Genomic DNA, 12,480 nt, shown 5'->3' on the forward strand with positions numbered 1-12,480 from the left:
GCTCCTGTTAAAAGATTTATATCAGGAGATGCAGTTACTTTTGTGACAACCAATTTCTATAGCAGTGGAAGAAACAATCTTGATTCAATTCCTTCCCAGTATTTGTATAACTGAATTCTTGTGCCTACTCCAATATATCATAATTGTTGCCATCAGAACGGTAATTTTAGCTTCTACAATTTATATTTAAACCCCCAGCTTTTCCCAGTGTCCCATCTGATTCCCCTGATGCCACAGTGTTCACCACAATTTTATTGCTTCTGGTATGAGAATAAGAAAGCTGACAGCTTAGCCATCTCTTGATGACTATCATGTTTCAAGGTGAGATGGAACTATATTTTTTCAGTGCCTGAATTTCAGTATTAATTCTACTACATGTACCATACCTAGATGCACCTAGCAAACATCTCTAGCATACCTAGAATTACACGGAGGCAGCATTGACAGAACTTCCTATAGGTTTGGGACCGTATCTAGCTTTATCCAGCATCTCCAAAGCAGCCTTCCACAACTGCAGTCTTGTTGGCATCCATACTCTTAACATCTCACAGTGATTTGAAACCGCCAGTGGTAGAAATGTTTCAACCACCTACACAAAGGAGTATCTTTTTTTTCTGAGCTTCTCTCCACCGAAACATTGGTGACATACAGCTTCTCAGGGGTTATCGTGGAAGTATAAAGTCTGCAAATTTGCAAGGATATGTGGCTACCAGGAACATGTTGTTGCTTGGAGTACAAAACCTGCATAATGTTTCTGAGATTGATTCAGGGAGGTGAGCCAAGTTATGACTGACATCGTGGTGGCCAGGTGCTGCATAAACTACTTCAGCTGTGGAACCAGCACATTCACCCCAGAAATAGGGCTTTGCAGTTCTCCTCCTAGCTCCACCAACTGCTCTAGCAAATCAGATAATATGGATGGGTTATTAACCCGTAGCTCGGTAAGCAAAGTCTGTATTGGTCATCAAGTTTCCAGGTATCATTATGTACTGAGACAAGAGCAGCACATGTCTGAGTTCTGCACCACAGAAAGTTTCCTTCCTGCTAGATATTTCCAGTTTAATAGATATTACAGCTAGATATTACAGTTTAATTCTGAACTCCTCGGTATTTCTGAGGGATTAGAAAACACAGAAAAGGTGCTAGCAACATTTTAATTTATTTCTGTCTAATCAGAGTGATTTTTTTAGTCAAAGTCTGATCATAAGAGTGATTGTTCCCCTCAGTCTGGAGAATATGGGGTTATTTTGCATCCAAATCCGCATGCTTTGCTGTATGGCTGTTTGTGGGAGGTTAACAGCAAACACAAGTACCTTTCTTACTTGTCAGCATAAGTTGATCAAGAGAGAGAGACAGTTGACCTCCATTCATTAGTGCTGCTGAGGGGGAAAAGATTTGTCTTTGGTGTAAATTTGTGTTCCCAAATACCACCATTTTGGACTATTTCCTGGTAAAATGCACTTGGAATCAATTTTCTCTTCTTCTACTTCTTTGCTTTCTTCTACTGAAAGCAATGTAGCTTCTTCCTCCCTTGTTGCTGTGGAGTTTGTGTGAGCACCTCTCAGTACAGGGATAAAGTTTGTTCTTTTGATTTTGTTTTGATTTTGGGATGATGTGCCCAGTTGAGTAAGTGGCACTTGAAGGATCTTAATGTGGTTCTGAGTAATAATTCTCTCACATTTGACCCCCTGGCAGCTTACTTATTATTGTGCAGATATTTTTTTACCTCCTGATACTGGTTGCATCAACTAGAGGAGTTCAGGGACAGAGGGGAAGGGTTTGATGCTGAATCGCTGTATAACTGCATTTGTACAGATTGGAGCCTACCCCAGGTTCTTACTCGAGTGGTTACAGCTTCCTGTTTGTAAGAATTATGTATTTATTAGACAGATCACACACCTTGATTGTTTGTGGGGCCCTAAACTTAAATTTATAAAAAACTAAGACCTTTTGGTCTTCTCTGAAAAACTTAATAGAATTGGCTGAGAAAGAAAGCGTGAAGTAATATTTATGATAAAAACTGTTACTACTCCCTAGCTGGGTTTGATCTGTTACTCAAGCTCAGGGGTTACTCCTTTCAGGCTTGGGTAACTTTGCCAACGCCTCTTCTCACATGTTTATGAAGCACATGCTCAAGGTTCAGTCGTACTTTATTCTGATTCCATAAAAGCAACATAAAAGCATAATGCTTCATTTGACTGTCCTGTGCCCTAGTCGTTATGTCAACCTTATCTGAGAACACATTGCTTCGTGGCAAGTCACTGGTCATGAATCATCAAGAGTGGCGTGAATGTGGACAAGCAGTCAAAGATAAAAGCCTTACTGTAAGATAAATGAAATTAGTTGAACTGTAGTTCATACATATTCCATGACATCCTCTGGCTAATACTTCAGCAGAGACCTAAACTATTTGGATTATTAACTGCCATTGTGGCTGGACTTCTAGACCTTTTATGCCTTTAACATACCAAGTAAAGACATCCAGGTCACACAAACCTTGTTCTAAGTTGCACAGCTTTTGAAAGCATTCTCATCTGGGTTTGGGGGGAGTGGGGGACACTCACTCAGCAAGGAGCAGCCCGTCTTCAAGAATTTCAAAGGTATGTATCTTCTTCCTAACGTCAAATGTTACAGAGATGCTTATATTCCTGAAAATAAAGTTCCATTTCTTGTCTTACCTCAGGCACTTGGATTTGAAAATGTCAGTTTTACTTTACCAGGCTGATATTTCAAGTTTTCAAGTCACAAATTAACTTCTCTCATGTGCCTCATAAATCTCTGGGGCTTTATGGCCCTTTCTCAGAACTTCTATAATTTGGGGGTTTTATGCTATGACCATTCCAATTTGAAATATCTACAAATCACAAATTAAGATGTGAGGGGGACTGTAAAATTGATGGTAAATCTGCCTGTCTGAGATGAGTGAACAACACAAGGCCTACGGGAAATAAAGACATCAAATTGGGAATATTTTTTTCCCTTGTGGAGAATCTTGGGCACCAGAGAAATTAGCTCTGACATAATTGTTTCCTTCAGGGACCCTGATAAGTGCCTCTTCTCAATACTTACATGCACTGGGTATCCAATAAACAAGAGATGTAGTATATTTTAAAAGTTCATAAAACTTTCACAGAAGAAATTTAAAGCCACAAGGATTGCTAAATTGGGGCCAGATTTACTCCTTTGAAAATGATTGCAAACCTCTTGCTTGCCTCAGCAGGAGAGAGGTTATTTCCATATTAAGAAATCAAGTATTCTTTTAATCAAGGTATCTTAAAATGGTAATTACTCAATCTTAATTATTTGTCAGCAACACATAATTTTGTTGATATTATAATACTGTTTATTAGCACCATTAATAACTGAGTTATTTTTCTCTCTGGTACAGTTCTAACAGCAAAGTCCATGGGCCTTTTGATAAATTAGTATTTTAGGAGCATGTTCTGCTTGCATTCCTCATGATTAAAAAACAGAGTTAAACTTTCATGTTAAACTACTGGACCTGTAGAGCGCCGTAAGACATTAAATGGTTCATCCAGTGCTGTGATAAACTTTATATTCTAGTACTCCATAGCTTGTAAACATCTGCAGACACAGGCATTTAGCCTGCATTAACTAATCTTGTGTTTTTACAGTGTTTATTCAGGACACCAGTCTATTTTGATTCCTCCCTCAGAACTGGAGACCAATCCCGCTTTGTGGCTTCTTGCCGTGAGTCAGTACAAAGTGAGAGACACTTTTTGTTCCTATTCGGTCATGGAGCTTTGTACTAAGGGACTCGGTTCGCAAACAGAGTCGCTGAAGGTAAGTAACTCTGCCGTCCCGCACAATGTGTCGCCTGCACGGTGGTGTTTGAGAGCCTTCCCTGCCATGAACAGCTGTGCTAAATGTCTGCAGCGAGGAGAAAGTCATCAGAGGGCAAGGGCAGCTTCCACAGAACGTGTGTTATTCCTTCCCAAAGGCTATATATGAATATCAGTCATTCTCTTTCAGATCACCAGGCTTTTAAACATCAAGGAAAGGCTTTTATTTACCTAAGCTTTCTGATCTGTGTTGCAGCTTGTGTTGATAGGCAAGTGTTGGAAAATAGAGGTGTAGACATCCAAGAAGCACAAGGAGTATTATATTATATATTATATTTTATGAATTCCCTGATTATATGAAGTACTAGTTTGGTTTTAGCCCCTGTAGTTGAATAACCACATACTTAAAAGTACTGTATTGTTTTAACTGGATTGTCTCCATTGAGGATGAGGGGGGAGTGTATCTTCTCTTTTTTTTCCCCAGAATTAAAAGCCAGGTAGGCAGTTACATTTCTAAAATCATCTAGAATTTCCAGTATGCTACTGAAATAAATTAGATCTTGGGATACTGATATTTATGATGTCTCCAGCCCTTACCATCCTCACTTAATAATTTCCTAATCAGTTTTTCCAAAGCTAGACACTCTTTCCTGTTTGCTATTATTCATTAGCTTTCTGAATTAATACTGGGAAATAGTATTACTTCCCTTCAGAATTAGCATACCCATCTCTTCCTACGTGCTAACGTTGAGATGACAAGCAAGTATGTCTGCTCTTCTACAGCTATTAGATTGTCATCTGGCCATCCGGCCTCCGGGAAGGATGGAAATTATACTGGCAGCTTAGCCTCTATTCCGCTATTCCTCTTGAATCATAATACCTACCTAATACACTTAAAGTACTACTAACTGTTTTTCATTAAATCTGACCATTTGTGGCCTTTGTTACATTTTGACTTCTTTTTAGGCAAGGGGACTGGACCTTTCACGTGTACGGACATGTGTAGTAGTGGCTGAAGAACGACCTCGGATAGCTCTTACTCAGTCATTTTCAAAATTATTTAAAGACCTTGGTCTCCATCCGCGGGCTGTCAGCACATCACTTGGCTGTAGAGTTAACCTGGCAATATGTTTGCAGGTAAGATTTTTCATTCCTTAAGCTCAAAGTTGGTTTAAGAAAATGATTTTCAGTAAGAAGCATTCATTTTATTTCCTTTGGTTGCTTGGTTGTAGACATATGAAGAAAATGCATGTGGTACTTAATGTTCTTGCATATACAGGTGGTAAATTTCTGTTACTTTGTCAACTCTTCATCCCTCTCATGTTGCAATCATAGCATTTATTCTGCCCATTAATACAGTAATTCAGAAACGTGTACAGTGGTGACAGAATGCATACTCTGTACTCCAGAAATCGTATTTAGTCATGTAATGTAAAATACAGTGTCCAAGTGCTTTAGTATGGTACAAAATGGATTCCTTCTGTCTATAAAATAATTCCAACTATTAATTAACTAGATAGATATTTTCTGCACACAGTTTATTGCTTACAATGGAAAATCATTTTGCTACATCTCTTTCATTCTGTTTTGATCCACTAATCAGAAGAAAGTACCTAGTGATAGTATAGGATTTAACTTGCATTCTCCAGGAATCTTTATTGACTCATGATTTTAAGGACAGGTGAAGCACTGTAGCTATCTGGTCTGAATTTCTGAATAGCCCCTAATGTTTTGACCCAGTGATAACTACACAAAGCAAATGGTTTTAGGCTGATCTACAGTATATTCTTTTATCTTTCAGGACTTCAGGTGATGAAAGTTAACTTGCCTTTTTATAAGGTGTTCAATTTTTAATTAATTTTGTCTTATTTCTAGTTTAAATGTACCTGGCATTAGATTCAGCCATTTTTTTATTTTATTACATTTTTCTTATCTAGAATAAAGAATCTCGTTTCTATCATGACACATCTTAGTCTTTGGTAAATAGATAAAGAATCCTAAGACATGCTTTCCTGATCTGTGTCTCATTTTTATGACTCCTGATCTCTTTATAACCTTCCAAACCAGGTATCAGACCTTCACATATTATTCCTGTAGTAATGCCACAGATGTCCTACTCAGATGTAATATGATTTCTGGCTTAATAATGTTTTTAAATAGTACAATAACCATCTTCTATATTGGCAGCTGCATTGGCTGAGAAGTTCCATATCCATTTGGTCACCTACCATGTCTCCCCAGTAGAACTTGCCTGTACTCTATATGGCGCATCCCACATTTCAAATCTTGTGGTTACCCGTAGTTTATGTTAAAGGATTTCTCATGCATGTAACATGCATAATTGCTTAGGTGTGGAAGCTAGAACAGATTTTCTCAGTGAAACTGCAAATAAGGCATTTGCTATTCTTTTCCTGATTGTAAATGTAAAGATTTTTTTATTTTATCCAAAAAATTTTACAAATACAGGTTATGGTTTAAGCACAGACCAGTATGTCTGTGTGTTAGGCCTGCCTTCGCCTCTTGCCCAGTTCAACAGCACTAAAGAATCCTGGCTTTCGTCAGACCTCAGCTAAAAGTGACCTTGTAATTCAGCATGTTACCAGAATATGAATACAAGAGGTATGCCACATCTCCAGTACTGCTTGCTTTCTCTCCGACTACCAGCAGAGTACCCCTTCAGCCCAAGGTGACTTTAATTATTATTATCAAAGATACAACAAGGCAAAGCTGAGCAGGTTTAAAAGTCATTCTGTGTCCCAGAGGTAGAGTTCCTTAGCTTGATATTCTGTAATTGCTGCCATAAATATTCTCCATGAAGAAAAGTTTAAGAAAATCTCCTGTAGTCTCAAAAGCAGAACTTGGATCCTTCAAAACAGTTTTACCTTAATAAAACTTAATAAATAGTCTTGAGAAAAAAATATCTTGTAGAAGATAGAAACATCTATGAACTCAAGCAGCATCTTCCCCCATATTTCTGTCATGGATTTGATACAAAAAGTACTGACAGGTTTTGAAATCTCTTCTACTGAATCTTTCTTAGCAAGAATACAGCCCTTTTCATTTCTTTCTACATATCTAGACTCTTGGGTGATGACAAGGCAGAGAGGACAACTGAAAAAATGTCTAGGATATCTTTAGGCACTCCCACCCAAAACAGCACAATTTGGACAGTACCAGTTTAGGCCAGTTAGCAGATGCAGGGTGGTGTGCTTTCCCAGTCAGCAACCCAACCAAGCTTAAACACTTGGGTGGGAGGGGCACAACAGGCAGCAAGGACACTACTTTACCTCAAGTAGAAAGGGAAAACAGAGGAGAAAGAGGTGAACTGGTTACTTGATAACAATAGTTTTCTAATCTGCTCCTGTATCTTTAGCCATTTTGAAGTGGCCATGGGATGTCTTTTACAGAGGAGGGGAAGGAGGGAAGTGATGGCATACCTTCGTGGCTGACTGCTCTGACTTTCCTGACAGATCAAGATGGGGCCCATCAGCTCCCCCCTGCAGCTGTGGTGGAGCTGCTTCTGAAAAATAATTGAACTTCTCTGGCTTCTGGTCCACGGAGGGACAAGGCATGAAGGATGCTGTAGATAACAAGGACAAATTGGCTGCAGAAGTTTGCTTGCCAGTAATGTAAATCTCCATTTCAGGCTTGAAGTGATCTCTGGACTGTTTGTGGTGGTTCCTTCACTTACTACATAAGTCATTTGTTCAGGACAAATAATAAAACCAGTGAATGACACTAAGCAGCAGTAAGCCAGGTTCAATGACCAACTATGCCTTGTTGGAAGTAATATTGTACTGGGTCTGCCTGGGATGGAGTTAACTTTTTTAATAACAGCCTGTATGGAGCTGTGTTTCGGATTTGTGACTGAAGCAGTGTTGATAGCACACCAGTGGTTTAGCTATGGTTGAACAGTGCTGCACAGCACCAAGACTTTCCCCCTTACTCACTCTGCCCACCACACCACCGCCCCCATGCCGCCAGCAAGTAAGCTGAGGGAGAGCAAAAGTCTGGGAAGGGACACAGCCAGGAAAGCTGTCCCAAGCTGACCTGGGATATTCCTACCATATATTGTCATGCCCAGCACCAAAAAAGGGGGGGTTGGTCTTCCAAAGTACCCATTGCTCAGAGACTAGCTGGGCATTGTTCTGCTTGTGGGAGGTGGTGAGCAATTGCTTTTGCATCACTTGGGTCTTTTTTTCCTTTCCTTCGCTCATTAAACTGTCTCGATTTTGACCCATGGGTTTTCTCACTTTTGCTCTTCCTCAGCTCTCCCCTGTCCTGCTGGGAGGGAAGTGAGTGAGCGGCTGGGTGGGTACTGAGCTGCTGTCTGGGTCAACCCACTACAAATGGGCAGGAAAGCTGAATACACTCAGAGAAACTGGGAGTCCTAATCAGCATGGAGTTAGGCTGGATTTTTGCTTGACTATGTATATCTGACTTTTGACTGTGTTAACTCCTTCGCTGAAGTTTGCTTCCTAGATGGTTCTTTACCGAATCTTGAAAGAGTTATTGAATCAAACTGTAAAAGTGGATATCTCTCTGAAGGAATATTATTAATGATACCAACTATGTTAAGAACAGCACAGAATGAGAGCCTTGAGTGAGGTGATTAACAGCCTGGCTGATCATATAGCTTAGTGTCAGGCTTCACTGAGTTCTACCAAGGTGTTGCATCTCAGTCCGTAGGACAAATTAAAAGCCATACACGGTCTAACAAGTACTGTGGCTAGAATGAAGAAAAGACATTTCAGAACAGGTAATATTTAGTAACGTTACTCATCCAAGTGGAATCGTTTTTGAAGCATTTAAGCCAAGGGTAGGTTGGCAAGCTTTAAAGGGGTTTGAAAAATTACTAAAGATGTTACATACAAGCATCACCACAAAACATGTCATTTTGGTAGAGAATATAAAGATACAGGATTGCGTCCTTTGAAGCATCTGGTAGTAGACACTGCCAAAGACTGGATACTGAATTAGACTGACTGCTCTTTCCAAACTGTCTGGAAGTTTATGGCTAGTGATATTCCAGAATAGCTTGTGGGCTATTCTGTTTTCTGGGCTGAGGAACAGAATGAATTTTAATTCTTCATCAACAATGTTCCTGAAATCAGCATTGTCTCCAGTATGTTCCAGAAATGGGTCATGATTTCTGGATTCTTCACACTGCATAAAGATAGTTCTAAAGATGTTTGTGTCAATAGCATCTGCCTTTCCTTTTTTTTCTTCCAAGTTTTGTCATCCATGAGATCAGCATGTGGCTCCAGGAACACCATCTTCCACAGGGATAACTGTGATCCGGCCTATTCTATGGTCTTTCTAAAATATGTATGTACTAACCACCTTTCTAAACATCTCTCAATATTCAGCTACTGACCCTTACCAGCAAAAAGCCTATCCAGGCTTTCTTCTCTATGGGCTGCCTCTAACACAACTTGGATGTGATCTTTGATACCTTCTTCACTTCATTTCCAATTTTTTTGACAAATTGAAAACTCAGGTGTTTCAAGGGGAAGGTATCCTGATTTTTCAAAAAGGTTTTACTGTTTTTCCCCCCTCCAAAAAGAAGAGGGGAGGAGGTGTACCTACATGTATGTGTGTGTGTGTCTGTGTGTGCGTGTATAAAAACTTCATAGCAGAATTTTACCTTTTATTAAAAAGATTACTTTAAAAAGGAAATCATTGTAATAATCCCTTTGGTACAAAAGAGCCTTAGTCTACCAAACGATCTTAATTTCAGGATTAAGATCACTGAGAGACTAATGCATTGTCATTTGTATTCCTTGTCTCTCAAATTTAGAGCAAATTTACTATGTTTCTTTTGATGTAGTCATTTTGAACTAGATTTTGAGAGGTATACTTTTGAAAATAAATAATTCTCTCCATCTTTAGGCACTTAAATACTATTAATATCTGACCTTTTATGGCTGTATAGTTACAGATAATGGTCCAGGGATTTCTGAGATGAAAAGATTACACCTAGCATATTTTAATTCTTATTAAATAGCATTTTCTCTCTCAAGAGAGAGAAAAATAGATCTGAAAAATAGCCTGTTTCTTACAACAGCACAGATGGTTCTCTAGGATTTTAGCTAATTTCCATTTGATATAAATATTTTAATTTTATTCAACCTGCTACTCAATTTCAGTTGAGGAAAAACTTCTGGAAGTTGTTCATTTTCCTTAGTTAACCCGGAAAACGTACTAACAAATCTGCCCAAGCTAGGGCAGGAGAGCAGGATTCATCTTGCTTCTTGTATGTCACTTGTAAGTGAGACAGCAAGGTTAAGTGAGTTATCCAATATCCACCTGTAGTCAATAGAAGTAAAGAAATACTTGAAGAGAGAGCTTCATTCAGCCTATCTCAGGTGCCCATCTTGGGATGGGATTCATCACCATCAGGGGATACTGCCTACCTCATACTGCGCGCTTTCGTCTCTGATGGCTGACATTATATGGAATGAATCCTTCCCTCACTGTCTAGCAAAGGGAACTTTGTTAGTAAGTTTAGGGCTTAAAGGTAATGTTCCTTTTCACTTAGTGATAGATCACACTTTTTTAGGATCTTCCATATTAAAAGTAATAAGGCATAGCTCTGCAAAGAGTGCAATAGGAGACCATGCACTTTATCAGAGGTATGATTCACACTTAGCAATGTAGTACAGCTCTGGGTGAATTCCCTAAGATTCTGTGTTTTCCCACCTTTTACTATGAGTCATGCCATGAAGTTCTTTTCACAGCTCCAGCTGCTGTGTTTGCGTATGTGAGATTGTTAAGTGTACATCAGAATTCCATTTCTGAACATCAGTGGAGTAGAATTAGACTCAAGAATAAACATTGAGGCCACATCCTTAGATAGCAAAAGAAAACAAAATACAAACCAACAGTTATTTTTAAATTCTCAGGACTTCTGATTGCCTAGTTCCAGGGTTTTGACTCCAGGGATGGAAGCAGGGGAGAGCATGCAGCTTGGCCTTTGACTTCAGTGGAAATTAGGTACAGGCTGAGTGCTTGCACATGGTCATCCCTACTGTTGACTTGTTGGGCTAGTCCTCTGTGCGGTTTTGACCTGCAGTGTTTTCCCAGAGAATAAAAGCCTGGCATGTTGCAGAGGTTTGCACAGACCAGGAACTATTCACTGGTAGCAGCCTATGCATGGGCAGGAGATTTATTTAGTCCAAGGCGTCTGACTTAAGAAGTACCTGTTTTCAGACAGAAAATGATGTTTGGCCCATATTATTCCCCTGAACACTACCTAGCATGTCCTTAGTAAGTATCAGATACAAAAGAAATCACATTGTTTTTTTCCTGTTACCACCATTACAGATGCTCTTTATCTCTTGTCTCACAAAATAAATGTGCGCAGACAAATTGAGTCAGTCGCTCTGGTCTTGGCTCAGACTCTGCTTCTTTTGAAACACTTTCAGAGTATCTGAGCTGCAGCTGGCCACAGAATGATGATGCTGGGACTTCAACTGCTGTTTCTCAATCCCTTCCTTAGTTAAAAGCCATATGAGGCTCTGGTAGTCTCAGAGTCCTCTCTGGACCTGCAGTATAGTCATAGGCAATGAATTATGTAACTGATGGATTTCAGTAATTCTCTTGCTTTATTGCAGTTACACTGCAGTGTTCAACCTGCATTATTACTAATATTTCTATTTTTGGGCAGCAATGGAATAATCAGATCCACCCTATTTTTTTAAATGCTTCATCTTCCCCTGCATCCAAAATAAACCTGTTTTAAGATGCTGCTGTGGCTGCTTCCTGTAGTCTTTAACTTTGCTGGAATTCAGAAGTTTGATGAGAGGGCTATGGGACACCAGTCCTCTCAGAGCTGTTTATTTTCACAAGATGTAGGGCAAGTCCCTTCTGGTGTTAGATGCTCCATGTAACAGTAGCGGCTTAGGACTAGTCACCACTGTGTTTTGTCTTTTTGCTGCTCTATCGATCCTGGTGAAGAACTGATGGCTTTTTATCGACTTTTTTTTTTCTGTTTCTTTATATGTATTACACTGTTTATCATAGCAAATAGACTAAGGATGAAGAATTATTGAACTATGAAGTTACTCCATTTAGTTATGATCTTCTAGTAATTAGGTTGTGCACAAAGCCTTGATTTTATTTCACTTTAGGAGCAGGTTAATCTGTATGAAACAAGGTGTAAGTATCTTTCTCTGTTGTATACTAAATTTTTTTTCCCCCAAAAGAGAGCTTACTTTTGATTTCCAGAGGACATCGGTTACAAACTTGTTTTAGACCTGGAACCCCTGTCTCAACAGATGTACATTAAAACAGCAGGGCCATAATGTTTACTGACTTCTTCACCAAAAACAAACAAACAAAAAATCAGTATGCTAGACTCATGTTTTCCACTAACAACGTTGTCTGTAGTGTCCTAAAACCATTTAAGTCTGTTTGTCCAAGGTTAGCAGTCTACAGCTGTCTCTTCTGTTGCTCTACTAAAATGTTGACACCTCATTTTTTACTTTTTTTAACCTTTAATGGTATAATGGTTAATTTGTAAGATTCCTGTATTTGACATTGTTTTTCTTTTTATTTTACTCCCTGCTTTTTGCATTCTCCTCTTTTTTTTCTCCCACCCTTCATTCCCATATTTTTATTATTATTTTCGTCTTGTGTTACCTTCTTTCCTTCTCTCCCTCATCCCTGCTATTCC

The 12,480-nt window shown here is 39.1% G+C and overlaps 1 protein-coding gene across 1 annotated transcript in view; it reads left to right on the forward strand.

Moving 5' to 3' along the window:
• Positions 1-3,756: 3,756 nt before the first annotated feature.
• DIP2C (DIP2 disco-interacting protein 2 homolog C (Drosophila)) overlaps positions 3,757-12,480 on the forward strand; it is a 38,540-nt gene continuing 29,816 nt past the window's right edge. Inside the window, exons 1-2 of the mRNA XM_010289287.1 lie at positions 3,757-3,804; positions 4,770-4,940. Of these exons, the coding sequence (XP_010287589.1) occupies positions 3,757-3,804; positions 4,770-4,940 (219 nt within the window). The remainder of the gene's footprint in view (positions 3,805-4,769; positions 4,941-12,480) is intronic.

This window comes from Phaethon lepturus, unplaced genomic scaffold (genome assembly GCF_000687285.1).
Source record: "Phaethon lepturus isolate BGI_N335 unplaced genomic scaffold, ASM68728v1 scaffold46166, whole genome shotgun sequence".
In the NCBI taxonomy this organism is placed as follows: domain Eukaryota; kingdom Metazoa; phylum Chordata; class Aves; order Phaethontiformes; family Phaethontidae; genus Phaethon; species Phaethon lepturus.